This window comes from Lepus europaeus, chromosome 9 (assembly GCF_033115175.1).
Source record: "Lepus europaeus isolate LE1 chromosome 9, mLepTim1.pri, whole genome shotgun sequence".
Classification (NCBI taxonomy): Eukaryota; Metazoa; Chordata; class Mammalia; order Lagomorpha; family Leporidae; genus Lepus; species Lepus europaeus.
Window position 1 is genome coordinate 11,638,703 of NC_084835.1, and position 22,851 is coordinate 11,661,553.

Consider the following 22,851-nt stretch of genomic DNA (forward strand, 5'->3'; position numbering starts at 1 on the left):
GTGGATCCATGTGGATCAATCCCAGTGCATGCTCTTACCCCGGGTTACTGCAGCCCCTCTCACCCTCTCCAGGTAGCCGCTCTGTTTCTGCTGCACACCTGCCAGTTGTGGTTGGATACTGCATCCCACTGCTCAGCTCCCGCAGGACCTGACAGTAAAATTGCCATTATGTGAAAGGTGCCTGCAGAGTGTTACCCTCTTTTTACTTTTTCAGTGTTGAGGGCAATGAGTTTCCCCTTGAATCTGCAAATCCTGATAAAATTCTGATTACATAATAAGAGTACTAGAATTTTTGGTGATTTCTAATCAGCACTTTAGGAAAGCAGAAATCCGACTGCCCATGTAATAATAATCAATGGTATATCCATGTGTGCACTTAGTTTTATCTCACTGCTATGATATTTATTTTTGTTTATTTTCATATAAACACTCTTAATACATGAGAGAGCAAAGGTTGGTTAGTATAGATTCCGAATTTAAATGTCTGATCTGAGTTTTGCTAAATGTGTGACCTTCAAGTGTCAGTGAACACATGAGCCCAAGTCATCTCATCAGTAACTACAGTGAGCGTGTCACTTACTAGAGATGCTGTGTGTGTAGGTGTTAGGTAAACGTGTGAACAAGCACAGTGCCTGTGGAACAGTGGTCTCTGTGGAAACTGCAGCCATTGCTGTCCCAGTGAGGTTTTCCTCATGAGCTCACCTTGAGAGAGTGCCGTCCTCTCCTTACTTTCCAGCCCTGTCCCTGCCTAGAGGAGCAGGGGGCCGTGAGCATCACAGTAGCAGGTGCTGAACGCCCTCTGTTCCACGGTTCCTTCTCTGTGTTCCTGGCTTGTGGAAACCGCAGTGACTATGTTCATAGTCTAAGCAGATGGAGATACTGATGGGGCACTTCCTCTGCCTGCAACAGGAAGGTGGTTCTAGAAGGTGGTTCTAAAAGGCTCTTCACAGAGGCCTGAGCCTTCCTGTCTTCCACATGCCAGGGAGAGCCTGGGATCCAAGTGTTGAGTGTATGCTGGAGAACTTGGTTATGAGCTACTATGGATGTCTCCCCTGTGCAGTGTTCCCATACACTTTGCTTCCAATCCTAGAAGTTTGAGGCATATCATAGCATTTAAAAACCCTAGTAATATTGACATCTGTATCATCTGAAAATCAGAGTGTCAGGCTGAATTGCATCCACAGCAAATTACAGTGTTGTAATCTACCATCTGTGTTGCTAAGGAGCAGCGGAAGGGTTTAAGCAAAATTTGTGTTTAGCATCTAAGAATTCCAGAGCATGTGGGAATTTGGTCTAAACCTTGGAAAATGTGCAGTTTTCTACAATGGAAACTGCATAGTAGTATGTAGAATATTTAACCATTTTTTCCTCAAAGAAATGATCAAGTAAATGACATGATCTTCTCCATACTTGTAGCAAGATAAGCTTTAATCCTATGATATGCTCGGGGAAAAACAGGAAAATATGTGTCTCGCTATTCTCCTCTCTCTGCGTGTTAAGGGTCCTGTGCTGCCATCAAGCAAACAGAACAGCCATCCCTTTCTGTCCTGTGTTAATATGAAACTCCCCTGTGTACTGTGTATCTGTTACACCGGATACCCCAAATCTGACAGTGTTTTAATTTATGACCTTTATTAGATTAATATTTTAATGTGACACTTTAAAAGATTGCAATGAAATTAAAATTGTAAATTTCTTTTTGGTTATTTGAAGCATTTGAGGATTTCTGTTAATTGAAATATATGAACATCAAAAAACAATTGAAACATGATTTTCTTGAAACATTGAATTCCTTGTCTATGGAAGGTTTTTAAACTGTTAATTGTAATGCTGGGGCCGGCGCCATGGCTGACTTGGTTAATCTTCTGCCTGCAGTGCCGGTATCCCATATGGGCACCGGGTTCTACTCCCGGTTGCTCCTCTTCCAGTCCAGCTCTCTGCTGTGGCCTGGGAGGGAATTGGAGGGTGACCCAAGTGCTTGGGCAACTGCATCCGCATGGGAGACCACCAGGAGGAAGCACCTGGCTCCTAGCTTTGGATCGGCACAACGCTATCCATAGCAACCATTTGGGGAGTGAACTAATGGAAAGAAGACCTCTCTCTCTCTCTCTCTCTCTCTCTCTCTGTCAAATAAAAAATAGAAAAATAAAAATACACTTGTCTTTTAATTCAAATATTATCTGAACTCTTTGAAGCTCCCTTTTGCAGGCTTTGCTTTGTTTCATATCTTAAATGTAGTTGAACCTCACAAGGACGAGTCCATCACAGTATAAAACTGACTTGCCAGCTTCTGTCAGCATTGGTAATTCTGACTCAGGGCTACGTCCGTGCAGTGTTTCTCAGGAGTTTTTCTAAGAAAGGCAGGACGTACAGTGCCGCAGAGTTGGGGTCATATGAGGGAATCATTTCAGGTGAATCATTCCCCAAAACCTTTGGAAAAGTTTTATTTTTGCTTTAGAGGAAAAGGAGCTGAAAAGCTTTTCCTCTTTTCTCAGAATTACAATAAAGTAAAAGGACAATTTTGGGTGCATCCAGGGCCACCTGCTGATAGTGTCTCCGTGAGGATCAGGAGGAACGGCTGAAGACACAGTCCACTCACACAGCTGCTTCCACACTGTGCTGACTGCACACTGAGAATATCCTGAGATTTCCCCATCGTGTTGCAGAGAGAACTCTCCTGAGCTGTGGAGGACTGTTGCAGCCCTGTCTCTTCTGAGGCTGCCACAAAGCTCCCTGTAGTCACAATTTGTCCCCCATCACACCCTGCCTAGAGACCCACCTGCCCTGACTGCCCATCTGTGGAATAAAGAGGCACTTACCCAGGACGACAGCTGGGAGGATCCATGCACCTGAGAGGAACTGCAGGCTTTTAAGGAAGGTCGTCCTGAGCTCATCTCTTTGTGGATTGTCATTGTGGTGCCTGGGGAAAGGGGACAGATCCCGCTGGGGAGCACAGAACACAGAGTCCCCAGTGGAACCTGTCACCTGTCTCTGCAAGTTCCTCTATTCCCTCCTGCATAGCAATCTGGGGAGAGCTGAGCTCCAAACTTTGCTGTGAGTTCCCTGACACTTGTGTGAGGTCAAAACGGGCCCAGCCCTGTCGACAACACCAAGTTCTCCCAGTTTGTTCTGAGAGCACCTTAGTCCTGACCAGTTCCACACTGTGCAGTGCCCCTGCCATGGACTTAGAGACCCCTGGTGGCCTCCATGAGTTCTCTGGGGCTGAGGGTCCTCTCCTTACAGCACGAGGGGCAGCCAGGGCCTGGCATCCAGTCACACACACTGAACTTCATATGCAAGTGGCATTAGTTGTATATTCCATGATGTCTGATCTTAGTTTGAATTTTCAAGCTCTCTCAGACTAAATAGGAATAAAAACCTCTCTTACATCTATGGGTGAGGGCAGCCAACTCCACTTGTAACCCATTTCATCATTTTCATTCTCCAGTGACCCTTGCTGTGTCCCCACGTGTGATACAAACACAGCCCCTGCCTGGTGATGGTCCAGACCCTTCAGGAGATGAAGCTCACAGCTCTGCACAAGGCCGGGACCTGTGCACTCTGTGGCTGATGCACTGAGACATCCATGCCCTCAGCTCCCAGGGCAAGGAAAATGAGGGCTGAGTGATGATGGAGCAGTGTGGGGGGAGCCGGGATCTCCTGGCATTGGAGGAGCCCCAGGCTTCAGATCTGCCTGTCCTCCCAACATAGAGGTGTCAGACAGTTTGGAGCAGTTCTGTATTGCTTCATTTTATTAAACTCATTTGGAAGAGAACCACTTAGAGTAGAAAAGTTTCTGTCCAACAGTTCAATGACATAAAAGTAAAATGCCTAGGAAACACTATTGCTCATCCAGTTTGTCCATCAAGCAGAGCAGTGAGACCATGGGTTTAATACAAATGCTATGGGCAACGTGTGTCCATCAGTAGCCTGGGTTCACTCCAGCTGTGCTAAGTGTGACCCACCACCCAGTTCTGCCCTGACTTTCCCTGATCAGGGCCGTGGCTCATTGGATCTGTGGCTGCTGATCCAACAGACTCAGTAGCCCTGGAACCCACGTAGGGCGGGGACCCCTGTGCCAAGCATGAAGTCTGGTGCTCCCTGTGCTCATGCCCCTGTCTCAGCAGCTGGCTCAGCTGGCTGTTACTCAAGCATCTACCTGCAGCAACAATTAGGAGAAACCTAATCTTGCTTATTTTCCAAAGTTTGAACAGGCTTTTTTCCTCTGTCACTGTATGCTTTTATTTTTAAGTGTATTTACACCTTTATCTGTATGACATACATGGCTGGTAACATTCCTCATTGTAAGACTTTCATGAGGCAAGCAGATGTGAGACCACCAGGGCACCTGTGGGCTTAAAATATGCTCCAGAGCTGGGCACCTGAGAGGACACCAGAACTGCACCTGCTCGACTTCTCATGGTTTTTGGGCAGTTGGATGATTTATTTGTTTGTTTATTTATTTATTTTTATTTTTTGACAGGCAGAGTGGACAGTGAGAGAGACAGACAGAGAGAAAGGTCTTCCTTTTGCCATTGGTTCACCCTTCAATGGCTGCCGCGGCTGGCGCGCAGCGGCCGGCACACTGCGCTGATCCATTGGCAGGAGCCAGGTGCTTATCCTGGTCTCCTATGCGGGTGCAGGGCCCAAGCACTTGGGCCATCCTCCACTGCACTCTCTGGCTACAGCAGAGAGCTGGCCTGGAAGAGGGGAACCGGGACAGAATGCGCCGCCCCGACCAGGACTAGAACCCAGTGTGCCGGCGCTACAAGGCGGAGGATTAGCCTATTGAGCCGTGGCACCGGCCAACATTTACTTTAAACAGTTGGATGCTATTTAAACATCTACTATAGTTACATTTTTCTTTGAATTTCTGACTTAACTGTTATGTTTTGACCTCTGTGTCTCTTACTGGTTTTGTCTTAAAGTCTATTTTGTCTGATACTTAGATACTCGTGCTAGTTTCTTATTCCATTTGCATGAAATGCCCTTCTTCATCCTTTCATTTTCAGTGTGTGCATACGTTTGTTAGGGAGAAGTTTCTTAGAGGCAGCAAAAAGATGGATTTTGTTTATTCATCCATTTACCCAGTATGCATCTTTTAGTAGGATGTAGTCCATTTGTATTTTAGGTTATTAATGCTAAGCAATGTCTTGGTCCTGCCATTAACCCCATAAATATTCATGTTGTTTGTTTTGGATCTTCTTTGCTCTTTGAATACGAGGTATTCTGCCTTCATATTCTTCCCTGATGTTATTATGCGTTTCTGTTCCTATGTGTAGTACAACCTTATGTGTCATTTGTAAGGTGGTCAGATTCTTTGAATTTTCATTCTTTACAAGTTTCTTTCTTTCCCTTTGTTTGTATCAGAGCTTCACTGGGTGATGGTGCATTACTCTGGGTTGACAGTTGTTTTCCTTGTAGGACTTGGCCTATATATATTTTTTTTGACAGGCAGAGTGGACAGTGAGAGAGAAAGACAGAGAGAAAGGTCTTCCTTTGCTGTTGGTTCACCCTCCAGTGGCCGCCACGGCCAGCGCGATGTGGCCAGCGTACCACGCTGATCCAAAGGCAGGAGCCAGGTGCTTCTCCTGGTCTCCCATGTGGTGCAGGGCCCGGTTTATGCCCTAACCAATCAGTGCCTGTTGCCAGGTAGGCTCCATTGCCTAGTAGGTTCTGAAGCCGTTCCTGAGTAACTGCCAATTGGTTGCCAGTGACCATCTTGCCGTGGCCTTCTCATTCCACCACAATACCTGAAATATTTATCATGGCTACGGACATCGTGAAGCATTTCTCCTGTGTTTTCCTTTAGCAATTTGATGATTTTGGGTCGTTGGTTTAGATGCTTGATCCACTCTGAGTTGATTTTTGTGTAGGGTGTAAGGTACATACCTTGTTTAGTCTTCTGCATGGGGAAATACAGTTTTCTGTTGTTGAAGGGACTCTAATCTTCAGGGAATTTCTTTAGCTTGTTTGCCAGAGACTAGTTGGTTGTAAAGGCATGCATTAATTTCTGGGATTTATATTGTGCGCCATTGGTAAATAGGTCTATTTTAGTGCAGGTGTTATGCCCAGATAAGTAGATCCCCAAGAAGCTTTCAGCGATCTTAAATCAAGGCAACATTTTTAAACAAGGTAACACATCAAATTTCAGCATTAATTACTTTTTAAGTGATGTTGAACTATTTTTATATGGACAATCTATGAAAACACGTTAGCAAATTCAAGTGTTTTTTCTATAGAACATAAGGTGTTGAGAGTACCCAAGTTTACATTTAGACACATTTATCTCATTTGTCTTTACCCAATTTAAATTAGCAGTTACACCTAAATTACTTAAGATGCTGATATTATATCTCTCTGAATTTAATTAAAATTAAAATTGTATCTATATAAAACAAGTGCTAATTACCTATTACTGTTTCCTTGAGTACTGACCACCCAGAAATTTGTTAAAACAAATTGCAAAATAAGTTCAGCAAGTTACAAAGCAATATCTTCTGGCTTGCTCGAGATAAAACAGAAGAGCCATCAGAAGGGTGGGATATCCAATTTGTGATAAGACAGGGAAAGTAGACTTTGGTCCAGACCTGGTTCTAAGACAAAGGTCAAATTCTGAGATAAGTTAAAGGGGAGGAGAGTTACCTAATCCATGCCAGTCTCTAAGGCCAAATTGAATTTTGCGCCAGTCTTGTGCACCGCCGATTTGAGACCTGCCAACAGAGCCTGGCAATAGACATGGAGTCTGTCCTCACTTTGTGCCGTGGGGCTCCGGCATAAGAGGCAGAGAAACCATGGTATCTGGCTGGGGTGTGACTCCCCTGCAGCTCTGAGTAGACTGGGCCAGCCCCTGGGGGAGCTCCTCCCATTGTCCCACTGCCTCCTCTCATCGTGGTGAAACATTTCCTGTAGGAGGAAAATAAGGTACAGGAAAAATTTCAGACTCACCCGTTTCCCCTGTGAAGAACGGGTAGTTTCTGTTCTTCTCTCGGTTTTACAGGGAACACCTGTGAGGGGGCAGATTGGGTTAGAAATGGAAGATAGAAGAGATTCGACCCAGGGGAGGGGGTCGGTCAGTTCGAGGCTGAAAAACCAAATCTTTAGCTCTGGAAATACCACCCAGGTTAAAAGTTCCTTCCCTGGGCCAGCCCACATTAAAAGTGGGCCTTTTTGAGGAACAGAAATTAACCCAAATGCAGTTGTCCTTTTTAACATTTACATTGTTCCAACATGCCAGAGGCTGTTCACCTTGTAGACCTGCTGTGGATATGGATACGGCCTGGCGAGAGATTTACACCCTTTCCTGGATTTTCAAGGGTCAGCGAGAGCTCACCAAATGCTACCAGAACAGCAATGTTTTCCAATGCATGGCCCCCTCTCTCGGGGCAAACCCATTCCAGGGCGCCCTGCCCTTAACAAAGAAAAGAGAACTGTCCCCAGGGCTCCCTCCTGCTTCCCTGTGCTTCATTGAATTTCTTCTCTTTGAATTCAGAGCACTGGGCAGAAATCACATTGCGTCAACACCTGCCACAGTCCCTCACGAGGCTTTGTTTTAATTTAACAGCCAGATTCCTCTGGTCCACGCCAGTTCTAAGTCAGCTGTTAGGCACCGGCCAAGGTGAGGCACCATGGAATTGTGGCCCCGGGGGCACACCCGGCGCGGGGAGAGTGCTTGCCCACGCAGCACCGTGGCACCAGGGCGCCTCCATGTACATGCACACGTGCAATGCCTGCTGGGCTCCCTGAGGGCGGCTGCGACCCTCACTGCAGCTGGGCCCAGCTCACGTCCAGAGTTGCCGCTGCCGGCCCCCCAGGTGCCCGGGGGCCCGGTCCCCCGTCTGGAGGCCCACTGGATCCTCCCAGCGTGCATGCACATGGACCCAGCTGGGGGAGGGTGCCCCAGGCATGGGGGGCGATGGTATCTTGTTCAGCTGTGGCGCATGCCCAGCGCCCTGCCCCACTTCACGCCCCAGCCTTACCAACCCTGCCCTTAGAGCCAATCCTTATCCTGAAGTTACAGATCCGGCTTGCTGACTTCCCTTACTTTCATTGTTATCATGAGCCACCTTTTTGACATTTTTCCAATGTTCAAGAGTTTGATCCATGGAGAGGATGGAGTTGCCCCCATGCTCTGTCCAGTTAAGTCAGTCGTCAACAGAAATAACACAAAACAAACACCACTTAACAAAAAGACGATCAAACTCGGGGCCTGCACAGAATTTCTGCGGACAGATTCAGATGGGCTTATTACAGAAGGTCTTGATTGCTCCGAGGAAAGAGGCTAAAGGAGACCAAAGACCATACAGATGGGACGAGAACTCTGCAGCAGTCCCTCTTCATCCCCTGGTACAGATGGGACCTTCCCAGGTCCCAGACAGGAGCATCTTGAGTTCAGAATCCCCACCAGAATTACAGATGGGACCTTCCCAGGTCCCAGATGGGAGCATCTTGAGTTCAGAATCCCCACCAGAATTACAGATGGGACCTTCCCAGGTCCCAGATGCAAGGATTTCAAGACCGGGATTCTCACCCAGGTGAGGAATTGGGATGTCTCCCATTTCCTCTGGGGTGTGCCCTGCGAGCGTGTCCGCTCGGGTAGTGACCCTCCACAGATTCAGAATACAGATGGAATGGTGGCCGATGCTACAGATTCAGAGTTAGACACAGTTAAACAATGAACTCACCCAGCCGACTGGTATAAGCCTTCGGGGTCAAGGCTGCTAGGGGCTTCTGAGGATCCCAGATGAGCCCCCAAGATGTTATGCCCAGATAAGTAGATCCCCAAGAAGCTATCAGCACCCAATCACACCGAAATGCAAAAGCAAGGTTTTTATTAAAAAGGTACAAGCCGCGACAGGGACCTCATCCAACCAACGGGCACAGCGGAGGAAGGAGGAAAGGCCCAGGTCTTTGTTCAGGGACGTTTTTAAAGGGAAGATACGTCAGCAAGGGCTTAGGGTGCAGGGCCTTTTGTGATTGGGCAGGGCAGGGGGGAGGTCTCTGTTTGGCTGGGATTCAGGGAGTTACCTCATTTGGTGATCTCTACTGAGCTGCCCTTGGTCTGCTGAGCTAGCTGTCCTTGGTAAGCTTTGATATCTCTGGAATGCCTGAATGCCTGCTTTTACAAGGACTCGGGTCTGCTATGGGAAACGAAGGCTGCTTTTTTATTGTTTCAGAATAGAGTCACTTTGGCTCTTCAGTGACTTTGGCTCTTCACAAGTAGCAGTCCATTTTGATTATAGTAGCTGTGCAGTAAATCTGGAATCTAGTGATGTTCTGTCTCTAGTTTTGTCTTCATTGTTTAATCGCTTTGGCTGTCTGTCGTCTTTAGTGTTTCCATGTGAATTTCAGGATTGCCTTTTCTAGCACTCTGAAGCAGGTCCTTGGAATTTTTATTGGTGTCACACTGAATCTGTAAATGGCTTTGGGCAGTGTGGACACTTTTATTATATTAATTCTTCAATTCCATGAATTGGGAATATTTTCCAAATTTTTAGAACTGCTATGATTGGTGTATTTAGTCGTTTGAAGGTACCAATAGCTCTGGTCTGATTGAAATAACTATTTTTTTTAAAAAAAATGATATATTTATTTGGAAGGCAGAGTTACAGAGAAGCTGAGGCAGAGAGAGGGGACTTAGATCCACTGGTTCACTCTCAAAATGACTGCAACAGCTGGAGGTGAGCCGATCTGAACCCTGGAGCCCGGAGCTCCTTCCAGGTCTCCCATGTAGATGCGTGGGCCCAAGGACTTGGGTGATCTTCCACTGCTTTCTCAGGAACATTAACAGGGAGTTGGATCAGAAGTGCAGCAGCCAGGACTCAAACTGGTGTCCAATTTGAGTTTTACGCGCTATGCCACAGCAGCAGCCCCTGATTAAAATATTTCAAAAGATCTGTTCCCATAATCAGATATTCTATCTTCAGCCTCACTGGTCTGTTCAGGATTTCCACTGCATTTTTAATTTGACCTATTGACTGCTTCTTTCCAGTGTTTCTGTTTTTAATAACTCTCTCTCTGCAGAATATCTCACACATACCATGTACTGATCCCGTTAGGCCATTTAACTGTTGTCGAGTAACCTTAGAGCCTTTCTTCTGAATTGTTTTTTCAGGTCATTTAGTCAATCTCCCCTCCTTCACACTCCAATATTAATGTGTTACTGTGTACTTCTAGGGGCATTTATTACCTTCTGTGTACATGTTTTTGGTTTTCATATTGATTTTTGCATATCAGAGACATTTCTTGTTAATACCCTCTTGAGGGAAAGTTTTAGTTTTATTACCTGGGAATGTGCAAGTGTACTTTGTGGAGTGCCTAAGGCTTATACCTGAGTCCCAGGGATGCATGCTGGGTGGGCAAGGGAGCTAAGGCCATATTTTGTGTGTGGACTGAGAATCTAGTGTGATACCCAACTGGGGCATGGTGGAGCACCTCTGGCTACACTGGACTTGAAGCTGGTGGGGACTGTGGAATTCTTCATTCAAAGTGGGCAAGGCCACAGGTTCCTTGTACTTTGTACTGTGAAGGTGGTGCTCCCATATGAGTGGCACCCACGTAAATGCCAGAGCAGCTGGAAATAGTTTTTCCTCAATCCTCATCGTTCCATGTAGTCCATTCTCCACTAAAATTTTCTCAGTCAATCCCCGAAGAATGTGGTTGAATTCTTTTTTTTTGTTTGTTTCTTTCTGTGCTTAGGCCAGTGTGGCTTTGCACTATTGAGCCATCTTGAAGCTCCCTTAACTCCATATATTTCATTGAACCCAGAGAGCATTTCCTGCAGGCACTCATGAATAAATTTAAAGTCCAAATATTTTCTCAACTAAAGACATTTATTGATGAACAATTAAACATTTACCCTCCTTCTCCCACATGGATTTGAAAAGCTTGATCCTCCGTCTTTCACTACTTATTAATACGAAGGGACAAATTGTAGCATAGCCATTGCCCAGCAACATCTGGACACACAGGCGACCCGGGTCATTTTTCCACCAGATTCCTGAAAAGGAAGATACCATGCAGTCCAACAAGTATAGGAGAACAAAGATGCTCATGAGCAGCAGGATGGTGCGGGTGGCCCTGTGCTCTGGGGAGGCTCTTGCAGAAAGGCTGGTGCTGTGAAGGTGCTGGGACTGCCTCTTGTGCCTGCACAGGAGAGTCACCATGTACCCACTTGAGAGGGCCATGAGCCCTACAAGGGAGACATCCCTGACGATCCCCAAGATGTGAAATGTGTGCCTCAGTACATGGCTCAGGGTCCAAAGAGAACAAGATTTAGTGACAAACATAAGACTGTTGGATGTCTGATTTTTGGTGGCAACAGTAGAGATTAAGAGATGAGCACTGATGGACAAATTGAAGACCCATAGGAAGAGAAACCCACACATGTTGTGATGTGAGGCTGTGCGCTTGAACTTTGCCAAACACGAGCTCCTGGGGCTGAGGGTAATGGCCTGGAGGACACTCAGCAGGCAGGTGGTGCCCAGGGAGAGGCCCCGCATCACCTGGTATGAGTAGATGGCAGCTTTACATGTGATGTCGTCCCATAATTCCCGAGCCTCAAAAATATCTGCAGCTATGAACCCGATGGTGGTCAGCATCTCCAGGTGGATGAGGGTCAAGTGCCCAGTTGTCAGGTCGGTGGGCCTGGGCCTGTGCTTGAGAAAGAACCAGAGGACGTGGAAGAGAAGAAGGAAGGCATTGGCTGTGATCCCAATGCAGACTTCAAAGTAAAAGCCATTTCTTACAGCAATAAAACTTAAAAGTATATTGTTTTTACCCATCTTTTTTGGGCAGTGATAGAAAAGTTCATTTAGTAAAGGTTTGAGGAAAAAGAAGAAAAATCATTTATTGCAAATATTATGTCTTTTATCTGTCACCACAACTCCTACCTGTATGCACATATGTGGATCAATGTGACTGTACCCCCTTTTTACCTGTAAGTAATGAAGTTCACCTCACACGCTCCTTAAAGCTTCTCTGTTTCTAGTTATATATTGGCAGTTATATTTGGATAATAGATTGTAGTACAGGGCTCACCCAGGACCTAGAGGATAAAATTGCCATTATATGAAAATTGCTTCCTGATTTTGTATTAGTTTTGACTTTTCATAGTCAAGGGCAATGGGTTGTTTCCCTTTGGATCTGCAAATCCTAATGAACTTGAGGGCTCAGAGTAAGAGTGCTATTAATTTTGGTAAATTCACATTAGAATTTTAGGGAAGAAAAAATTATATCCCCAGATGTAGTAGGTGTCAAGGGTATATAAAATGTGCATATTTTTTTTGGCCGGCGCCATGCCTCACTAGGCTAATCCTCCACCTGCGGCGCCGGCACCCTGGGTTCTAGTTCTGGTTGGGGTGCTGGGTACTAGTCCTGGTTGCGCCTCTTCCAGTCTAGCCCTCGGCTGTGGCCTGGGAGTGCAGTGGAGGATGGCCCAAGTGCTTGGGTCCCTGCACCCGCATGGGAGACCTGAAGGAAGCACCTGGCTCCTGGCTTTGCATCAGTGCAGTGTGGGCCGTGGTGGCCATTAGGGGAGTAAACCAACGGAAGGAAGACCTTTCTCTCTGTCTCTCTCTCTCACTAACTCTGCCTGTCAAAAAAAGTGCATATTTTCTTATGTCAGTACTATGTTTACTTAGGTTTATTTTTTTTTCAAAATAAATTATCTTTAATTTTATTTAAAGAATACCAACTTCATGCATTTTATATGTGTAGATTGAGGAACATAGTGATTTTTCCCTCCTTATCCCCCCTCCTGCCCACACTCCCATCTTTCTTCCCCCTCCCTCTCATATTCCCATTCTTATATTTTACAAGGATCTATTTTCTATTATCTTTATATTCATTAGATTAACCCTACACTAAGTAAACAGTTTTACAAATAGTATGAAGAAAAAAAATGCTGTTTCTCAGCAGTCAAAACATTTTCTGTTTAAAATCATCATATATTAGTGTCAAATTCTCTCCTATAAATTGCCTTTTGGGTACCCTGTTAGTTACCACAGATCAGACAGAACATTGTATTTCCCTTTCTGGGGCTGGCTTATTTCACTAAGTTTAATGGTTTCCAGATGTGTCAGTTTTTCTCAGCCCAATACCATCAGATTATTATCAGATTATTAGAGAACATTGAGGACACCCTACAAGACATTGGCATTGGCAAAGACTGCTTGAAAAAGACCCCAGAAGCAAAAGTAAACAAAGCCAGAATTGACAAATGGGATTATGTCCAAATAAGAAACATTGGCACCGCAGAAGAAACATTCAGAAAGTAAAGAGGCAGCTGACAGAATGGAAGAAAATATTTCCAAACTATGCAACTGATAAGGGATTGATATCTATAATCTATAAAGAGCTCAAGAAACTCAACAACAACAAAATAAACAATCCAGTTAAGAAACTGCAAAAGACTTGAACAGGCATTTTTGAAAAATATTCTTAACACATAAAAGATAAAATGGTGATTAGTATAGACTCAAACCTTAAATCTACAATCTGACATTTACAAAAGGTGTGATATTCTGCTGTTACTTAACACGTAAGCCCCAGTTTTCTCATCTGTAACTATAGATAAGCATGTTACTAGAGATTTGTGTGTGAGGGCATTCTGAGTATGCAGGGGTATGAACAGGTGTAGGGCCTGGGGAACAATGGTCTCTGCAGAGACTGCAGCCACTGCTGTCCCCGTGAGGTCCTCCTCCTGAGCTCACCTTGAGAGAGCGCCGTCCTCTCCTAATGTGGCAGCTCCGACCCTGCTGGAGGAGCAGAGGAAGTGAGCACCACTGTAGCAGGCGCTGAACACCCTCTGTTCCAGGGTTCTTTCTCTCTGTGTTCCTGCCTTGTGGAAACCACAGTGAATATGTTCACAGTCTAAGTAAACAGATGATTGCTTTCTACAGATGATCCCCTCTTGGCTGCCACTGCCAACAAGGTGGTTATCCACAGTGACCTGAGTCTTCCCATCTCAGCCACGTCAGGAAGTGCACGTGAATTAAGTGATAAGTTCATGATGGAGAATGGTTATGACGTAGTTGTTGGATGCGTTCCCATGCAACAAAGTTAGTTATTTAAAATCCTATTAATATGAGGCATATACTATTGAATAAAATCCCAGTAATAAATGTTCACATGTTGATAATAAAATCAAGATTGTAAGCTGAATTTCATTCACAGATAATTAGAGATTTGTGGTTCTATAATAAGATGTGCTAAGGAGAAGCTGGACTGTTTAAGAGCATATAGTAGGACACATAATTCTGAGATACTACTCTCCCCAAATTTGGAGATGGGAGGGATAGGGTCCTATCACCATCTCTTCCTTTTCTCTCTTTCCAGTGTAACTTCAGCCTCAGTTCCCCGTCTTCTGGTTTGGAATTTCCTCATTGCCTAAGAGCTGACACCACTGATGTGAAATTGAAGCCGGACCACAAAGTATTCACGGGGAGACTCTGCTAGACATTGTGCAGGAAGGGGAGGGTTACCATTTCACAGCATTCTTCTGGACATAGATATTCTTCTAAAGGATTTAGGTGTTTTAAAAAGTATCATAAGATGATAGTTCTGTTTTAGGAAGATGAAAGTAAATAGCTGGTAACACTGAATGAAACTTGTCCAGTCCCAGGTTAACGTGTGCTTATGAGAGCGGTTTTAGTCTTAATTGGAAAACGAGTGGTGTGACATGATACACCACGCAAATGATAGTAATTTTATCCAAAGAAATGAATGGGAGAGAAAAAGTGTTTTATATGAAACAATGGACTAAATTTGTGAGTTACCAAATTAAAATAGCAAATATGCTGATAAGACCGTTTCCCATTGTGTTGCACAGAGAACACCCCTGAGCTGTGGAGGACCATTGGAGCCCACCTCTCTTCTGAGGCTGCCACAAACCTCACTGTAGTCTCAATTTTCTCCCTGCCTAGGAACCCACCGTGCCTGATTCCCCATCTGTGCAATAAAGAGCTACTTACCCAGCAGGAAGGTGGGGATTCCATGCACTGCGAGAAACTTGCAGAATTTTAAAGAAAAGACTCCCTGAGCTCATCTCTCTGTATTGTCATTTTGGTGTCTGTGGAAAGGTGAAGAAGTCCCCTTGGGGAGCAGAGAACACGGAGTCCCCAGTGGAACTTGTCACCTGTTCATTTTCCTTCATTCTCTCTTGGGTAATAGCAACCTGGGGAGAGCTGTGCTCAAAACTTAGTTTTGAGTTCCCTGACACTTGTGTATGGGTCAGAAAAGGCCTGCCTGGGTAAACAACACCAAGTTCTTCAACTTTTTATAACATGATAGTCAAATTCCACTCCACACTGTGCAGTGCTTCTGCTGTGGGCTGAGAGATCCCTGGTGCCCCCATGAGTTTCCCAGGCTGGGGTGGGGGTTCTCTTCCTACACTGTGAGCAGCACCAGCATATCTGTATCTATTCACACACACAACACCTGGTTTCTTAGTGGCATTAGTCATATATTCCATGACGCTTAAGCGCTTAGTTTCAGTTTTCAAGCTCTTTCAAAGATCATGTAAGATAGAAAAAGTTGTCTTATGGCCGTGGGTGAAGGTAGTTAGCATCCTTTGGAGCCCATTGCATTATTTTCATTCTCTAGTGGACCCTTGCTTGCCCCACGTGTGATAAATACTCAGCCCTGCCAGCTGATGGTCCAAACATTTCAGGAGATGGAGCTCACACCTCTGCACAAGGCAGGAACCTATGCCCTCTGTGGCTGATGCACTGAGACATCCATGCCCTCAGGCCTCCACAGCAAGGAATATGAGGCCTGAGTGATGATGGAGCAGTGTGGGGGGAGCCAGGATCTCCTGGCATTGAAGGAGTCCCAGGCTTCAGATCTGACTCTGCTACCAAAGTAGAGTTGTCAGCCATGGGCATCTGGAGCAACTCTGTGTTCATTTTATGAAATTCCTCAGGAAGGGAACTACTTAGGGGATGGAAGTTTGTCTATTCAGCAGTTCAATGAGATAAAAGTAAAATGCCCAGGAAACACTGCTCACCCAGCATGTCCACCATGCAGAGCAGTGAGACCATGGGTTTAATACAAGTGCTATGGACATACAACAATGTCCATCAGTAGCCTGGGCTCACTCAGGCTGAGGCATGATCCACCACCCAGTTCTTCCCTGGCTTTCCCTGATCAGGGACATGGATCATTGGATTCGTGGCTGCTGGTTTGGCAGACTCAGTGGCTCTGGGGCCCATGTTGGGTAGTGACCCCTGTGCCAAGAGTGAAGTTGTGTTCTCCCTCTGCTCATCCAGCTGACCCAGCAGCCAGCTGAGTGGACTTTTACTCAAGCAGCTACCTGCCAGCAATAATGATGATAAATCTGGTTTTGCTTGTTTTTCAAAGGTTGGACAGGTATTCTTTCTATGCTTTTACTTTTAAAGCTTAAATGGCTTTATCCCTTACTATGGTATCCATGGCTGATAGGAGATTCCTCATTGCAAGACTTTTGGAGCAGATATCATATGGAAATCATCTTCTTGTGCTTAGCTAATTGCATTTTTTAAAAGATTTCATTTATTTATTTATTTGACAGGTAGAATTACAAACAGTGAGAGACACAGAGAAAGGTCTTCCTTCCATTGTTTCACTCCCCAAATGGCTGCAATGGCCAGAGCTATGCCAATCCGAAACCAGGAGCCAGGTGCTTCTTCTTGGTCTCCCTTGCGGGTGCAGGGGCCCAAGTACTTGGGCCATCCTCCACTGCCTTCCCAGGCCACAGCAGAGAGCTGAACTGGAAGAGGAGCAACCGGGACTAGAACCTGGCACCCATATGTGATGCCAGCGCTGCAAGCAGAGGATTAACCTAGTGTGCCACTGTGCCAGCCCCTTAAATTATTCTTTTTTTATCGTTTATTTAATGAATATATATTTCCAAAGTACAGCTTATGGATTACAATGGCTTCCCCCGCCCATAACTTCCCTCCCACCTGCAACCCTCCCCTTTCCCACTCACTCTCCCCTTCCATTCACATCAAGATTCATTTTCAATTCTCTTTATATACAGAAGATCAGTTTAGTATATAAAAAGATTTCAACAGTTTGCCCTCACATAGCAACACAAAGTGAAAAAATACTGTTGGAGTACTAGTTATAGAATCAAATAACAGTGTATAGCACACTAAGGACAGAAATCCTACATGATATATTTTTTAAAAAATTGATTAATTTTCTATGTAATTTCCAATTTAACACCAAGTTTTTTTTTCATTTTCAATTATCTTTATATACAGAAGATCGCTTTAGTATATACTAAGTAAAGATTTCATCAGTTTGCACCCACACAGAAACTCAAAGTGTAAAAATACTGTTTGAGTACTAGCTTTATCATTACTTCACATTGGACAACCCATTAAGGACAGAACCCACATGGGATGTAAGTACACAATGACTCTTGATGTTGATTTAACAATTTAACACTCTTGTTTATGGTGTCAGTAATCTCCGTAGGCTCTAGTCATGGGTTGCCGAGGCTATGGAAGCCTTTAGGGTTCACCGACTTTGATCTTATTCTGACAGGGTCATAGTCAAAGTGGAAATTCTCTCCTCCCTTCAGAGAAAGGTACTTCATCCTTGATGGCCCTGTTTTTCCACTGGGATCACACTCGCTGAGATCCTTCATTTAGGTCGTCGTCGTCATTGTCTTTTTTTTTTCCAGAGTGTCTTGGCTTTGCATGCCTAAAATGCTCTCATAGGCTCTTCAGCCAGATCCAAATGCCTTAAGGGCTGATTCTGAGGCCAGAGTGCTATTTAGGACATCTGCCATTCTATGAGTCTGCTGTGTCTCCCCCTTCCCATGTTGGACCCTTCTCTCCCTTTTTGGTTTTATCAGTTAGTATTAGCAGACACTAGTCTTATTTGTGTGATCACTTTGACTCCTAAATCTATCAGTGTGATCAATTGTGAACTGAAATTGATCACTTGGACTAGTGAGATGCCATTGGTACATGCCATCTTGGTGGGATTATATTGGAATACCCTGGCACGTTTCTAACTCCAACATTTGAGGCAAGTCCGATCGAGTATGTCCCAAATTGTACATCTCTTCCCTCTCTAATTCCCACTCTTATATTAAACAGGGATCACTTTTCAGTTAAGATTTAAACACCTAAGAATAATTGTGTGTTAATTACAGAGTTCAAGCATTAGTACTAGAACAAAAAAATACTAAGATGGATAAAGTATTGCATTGTACATCAACAGTCAGCACAAGATCTGATCAAGTCACTGTTTCTCATAGTGTCCATTTCACTTCCACAGGTTTCCCCTTTGATGCTAGGTTAGTTGTCACCAATCAGGGAAAACAATGATAATTGTCTCTTTGGGACTGGCTTAATTCACTCAGCATGATGTTTTCCAGATTCCTCCATCTTGTTGCAAATGACCAGGTTTCATTGTTTTTGACTGCTGTATAGTTTTCTATAGAGTACATGTCCCATAGTTTCTTTATCCAGTCTACTGTTGATGGGCATTTGGGTTGGTTCCAGGTCTTAGCTATTGTGAATTGAGCTGCAATAAACATTAATGTGCAGATGGCTTTTTATTTGCCAATTTAATTTCCTTTGGGTAATATCCAAGGAGTGGGATGGCTGGGTTGAATGGTAAGGTTATATTCAGGTTTCTGAGGAATCTCCAGACTGACGTCCACAGTGGCTTAACAAGTTTGCATTCCCACCAACAGCAGGTTAGTGTCCCTTTTTCCCCACATCCTCTCCAGCATCTGTTGTTGGTAGATTTCTGAATGTGAGCCATTCTCACCGGGGTGAGGTGAAACCTCATTGTGGTTTTGATTTACATTTCTCTGATGGCTACTGATCTTGAAAATGTTTTCATGTGTCTGTTGGCCATTTGGATTTCCTCTTTTGAAAAATGTCTATTGAGGTCCTTGGCCCATCATTAAGTGGGTTGTTTGTTTTGATGTTGTGGAGTTTCTTGATTTCTTTGTAGATTCTGGTTATCAACCCTTTATCTGTAGTATAGTTTGCAAATATTTTTTTCCCATTCTGTCAGTTGCCTCTTCACTTTCCTGACTGTTTCTTTTGAAGTACAGAAACTTCTCAATATGATGCAATCCCAAATGTTAATTTTGGTTTTGACTGCCTATGCTCCTGGGGTATTTTCCAAGAAGTCTTTGCCAGTACCTGTATCTTGCAGGGTTTTTCCAATGCTCTTTAAAAATTTGATGGTTTCGGGTCATAGATTTAAGTCTTTAATCCATGTTGAATGAATTTTTGTGTAAGGTGAAAGGTAGGGATCTTGCTTCATGATTCTGCGTGTGGAAATCCATTTTTCCCAGCACCATTTATTGAATAGACTGTACTTACTCCAGGGATTGGTTTTGGATCTTTGATCTAATATGAGTTGGCTGTAGATGTTTGGGTTGATTTCTGGTGTTTCTATTCTGTTCCATTGGTCTATCCATCTGTTTCTGTACCAGTACCATGCTGTTTTGATAACAACTGCCCTGAAGTATGTCCTGAAATCAGGTATTGTGATGCCTCTGGCTTTGTTTTTGTTGTACAAGATTGCTTTGGCTATTCAAGGTCTCCTGTGTCTCCATATGAATATCAGTATCATTTTTTCCAAATCTGAGAAGAATGTCTTTGGTATTTTGATTGGTATTGCATTGAATCTGTAAATTGCTTTTGGAAGAATGGACATTGTGATATTGATTCTTCCAATCCATGAGCATGGAAGATTTCTCCATTTTTTGGTATCCTCTTCTATTTCTTTCTTTAAGGTTTTGTAGTTTTCATTGTAGAGATCTTTAACGTCTTTGGTTAAGTTTATTCCAAGGTATTTGATTGTTTTTGTAGCTATTGTGAATGGGATTGATCTTAGAAGTTCTTCCTCAGTCATGGCATTGCCTGTGTATACAAAGGCTGTTGAATTTTGTGCATTGATTTTATATCCTGCTACTTTGCCAAACTCTTCGATGAGTTCCAGTATTCTCTTAGTAGAGTTCTTTGGGTCCCCTAAATAAAGAATCATATCATCTGCAAAGAGGGATAGTTTGAGTTCTTCCTTCCCAATTTGTATCCCTTTAATTTCTTTTTCTTGCCTAATAGCTCTGGCTAACACTTCCAGAACTATATTGAATAGCAGTGGTGAGAGTGGGCATCCCTGTCTGGTACCAGATCTCAGCGGAAATGCTTCCAACTTTTCCCCATTCAATAGGATGTTGGCCGTGGGTTTTTCATATATTTCTTTGATTGTATTGAGGAATGTACCTTCCACACCCAGTTTGCTTAGAGTTTCCATCATGAAAGGGTGTTGTATTTTATCAAATGCTTTCTCTGCATCTATTGAGAGAATCATATGGTTTTTCTTCTGCCGTCTGTTAATGTAGTGTATTACGTTGATTGTTTTGCGAACGTTGAACCATCCTTGCATACCGGGGATGAATCCCACTTGGTCTGGGTGGATGATCTTTCTGATGTGTTGTTGCATTCTATTGGCCAGAATTTTATTGAGGATTTTTGCATCTATGTTCATCAGGGATATTGGTCTGTAATTCTCTTTCAATGCTGCATCTTTTACTGGCTTAGGAATTAAGGTGATGCTGGCTTCATAGAAAGAATTTGGGAGGATTCCCTCTTTTTCGATTGGTTTGAATAGTTTGAGAAGAATTGGAGTTAGTTCTTCTCTAAATGTCTGGTAGAACTCAGCAGTGAATCCATGTGGTCCTGGGCTTTTCTTGTTGGGAGGGCCTTTATTACTGTTTCAATTTCTGTGTCAGTTTGGGTCTGTTTAGGTTTTCTATGTCTTCCTGGCTCAATTTAGGTAGGTTGTATGTGTCCAAGAATCTGTCCATTTCTGATAGATTTCCCTGTTTGCTGGCATACAAGTCCTTGTAGTAATTTCTGATGATTCTTTTTATTTCTGTGGTGTCTGTTGTTACGTTTCCATTTTCATCTCTGATCCTATTGATTTGTGTCTTTTCTTTTTTTAGTTAGTTGGGCCAATGGGGTGTCAATTTTGTTTATTTTTTTCAAAAAAACAGCTCCTCGTTTGGCTGATTTTTTGTAATGTTTTTTTTTTTGATTCAATCCTGTTGATTTCTTCTTTGATTTTAATTACTTCTCTTCTCCTACTGGGTTTGGGTTTGGTTTGCTGCAGATTTTCTAGATCCTTGAGATGAATTGAAAGCTCATCTATTTGGTGCCTTTCCAATTTCTTGATGTAGGCACTTATTGATATAAACTTTCCTCTTAATACTGTTTTTGTTGTATCCCATAGGTTTTGGTATGTTGTGCTTTTATCCTCATTTACTTCCAGAAATTTTTTGATTCTCTTTTAATTACTTCTATGACCCATTGTTCATTCAGGAGCATGTTGTTCAATCTCCATGTGTTTGCACGTGCTCTAGGGATTCCCGAGTTGCTAATTTCCAACTTCATTCCTTTATGGTCTGAGAAGCTGCATGGTATGATTCTAATTCTTTTGAATTTGCTGAGACTTGCTTTATGGCCTAGTATGTGGTCAATCCTAAAGAGGGTTCCATGTACTGCTGAGAAGAATGTAAATGTTTTATGTGTAGGATGAAAAGTTCTGTAGATATCTGTTAGGTCCATTTGGGCTATAGTGTCATTTAAATCTACTGTCTCCTTGTTGAGCTTCTGTCCTGTTGATCTGTCTATCTCTGAGAGTGGAGTATTGAAGTCCCCCAGTACTATTGTATTGGTATCTAAGTCTCCCTTTAAGTCCCTTAACAAGTCTTTTAAATAAGCTGGTGCCCTGTAATTAGGTGCATATCCATTGATAATCGTTATATCTTCCTGTTGAATGGATCCCTTAATCATTAAATAGTGCCCCTCTTTGTCTCTCCTAACAGTTTTTGTGGTAAAGTTTATGTTGTCCGATATTAAGATGGCTACACCTGATCTTTTTTCATTTCTGCTGCCATGGTATACATTTTTCCAGCCTTTCACTTTCATTCTGTGTGCATCATTGTTGGAAAGATGAGTTTCTTTTAAGCAGCAAAAAGATGGGTTTTGTTCCTTAACCCAATCAGCCAATCGGTGTCTTTTAACTGGATTGTTCAGGCCTAAGTAGTAACTTTGCCATATCATTTTTTGGTTTCCTGTGATCTTTTGCTGTGAGGTTTCCTTCCTTTACCTTCTTTCATATTGGTGACCGTGTTTCTGTGTTTCTGCATTTATCACATCTTTAAGCATCTTTTGCAGGGCTGGACGAGTGGCAACAAATTCTTTCAATTTCTGTTTGCTGTGAAGGGTCTTTATTTCACCTTCATTCACAAATGAGAGCTTTGCAGGATATAATATTCTGGGCTGGCAGTTTTTCTCTCTTAGTACCTGGGCTATATCTCGCCATTCCCTCCTCGCTTGTACGGTTTCTGATGAGAAGTCAGCTGTGAGTCTAATTGGGGATCCTCTAAGAGTGGTCTGAGGTTTCTTTCTTGCACATTTTAAGATCTTTTCTTTATGTTTCACTGTGGTGAGTTTAATTACAATGTGTCATGGTGAGGATCTCTTTTGGTCATGTTTACTAGGGGTTCTATGAGCTTCCTGTGCTAAGAGATGTCTCTGTCCTTCTCCAAACCTGGGAAATTTTCTGCTAGTATCTCACTAAAAAGGCCTTCTAATCCTTTCTCCCTCTCCATGCCTTCAGGAACTCCTAGGACCCGAATGTTTTTTTTTTAATAGTATCCTCTAGATTTCCGACAATATTTTTTAGATTTCTAATTTCCTCTTCTTTTCTTTGGTTTGCCTGTTTCCTTTCCTATTCTCTGTCTTCTAAATGTGATATTCTCTCTTCTGCTTCACCCATTCTGTTTTTAAGGCTCTCTAATGTGTTTGTCATTTGATCTATTGAATT

General features: G+C 43.5%; 1 protein-coding gene and 1 long non-coding RNA gene across 2 annotated transcripts in view; one reads left to right on the plus strand and one right to left on the minus strand.

Moving 5' to 3' along the window:
* The window catches only part of LOC133766425 (uncharacterized), a 116,647-nt gene that overhangs the window by 84,357 nt on the left and 9,439 nt on the right, over window positions 1–22,851 (plus strand). The gene's annotated exons all lie outside the window — the stretch shown is intronic.
* On the minus strand, window positions 35–11,783 carry LOC133766666 (vomeronasal type-1 receptor 90-like). Its single transcript, XM_062200326.1, has 6 exons — window positions 10,859–11,783; window positions 6,949–7,007; window positions 5,754–5,905; window positions 2,820–2,920; window positions 2,600–2,733; window positions 35–148 (listed from the first exon to the last, which is right to left on the minus strand). Exons 1-6 carry the CDS (start codon window positions 11,781–11,783, stop codon window positions 35–37), a joined length of 1,485 nt encoding a protein of 494 aa, XP_062056310.1.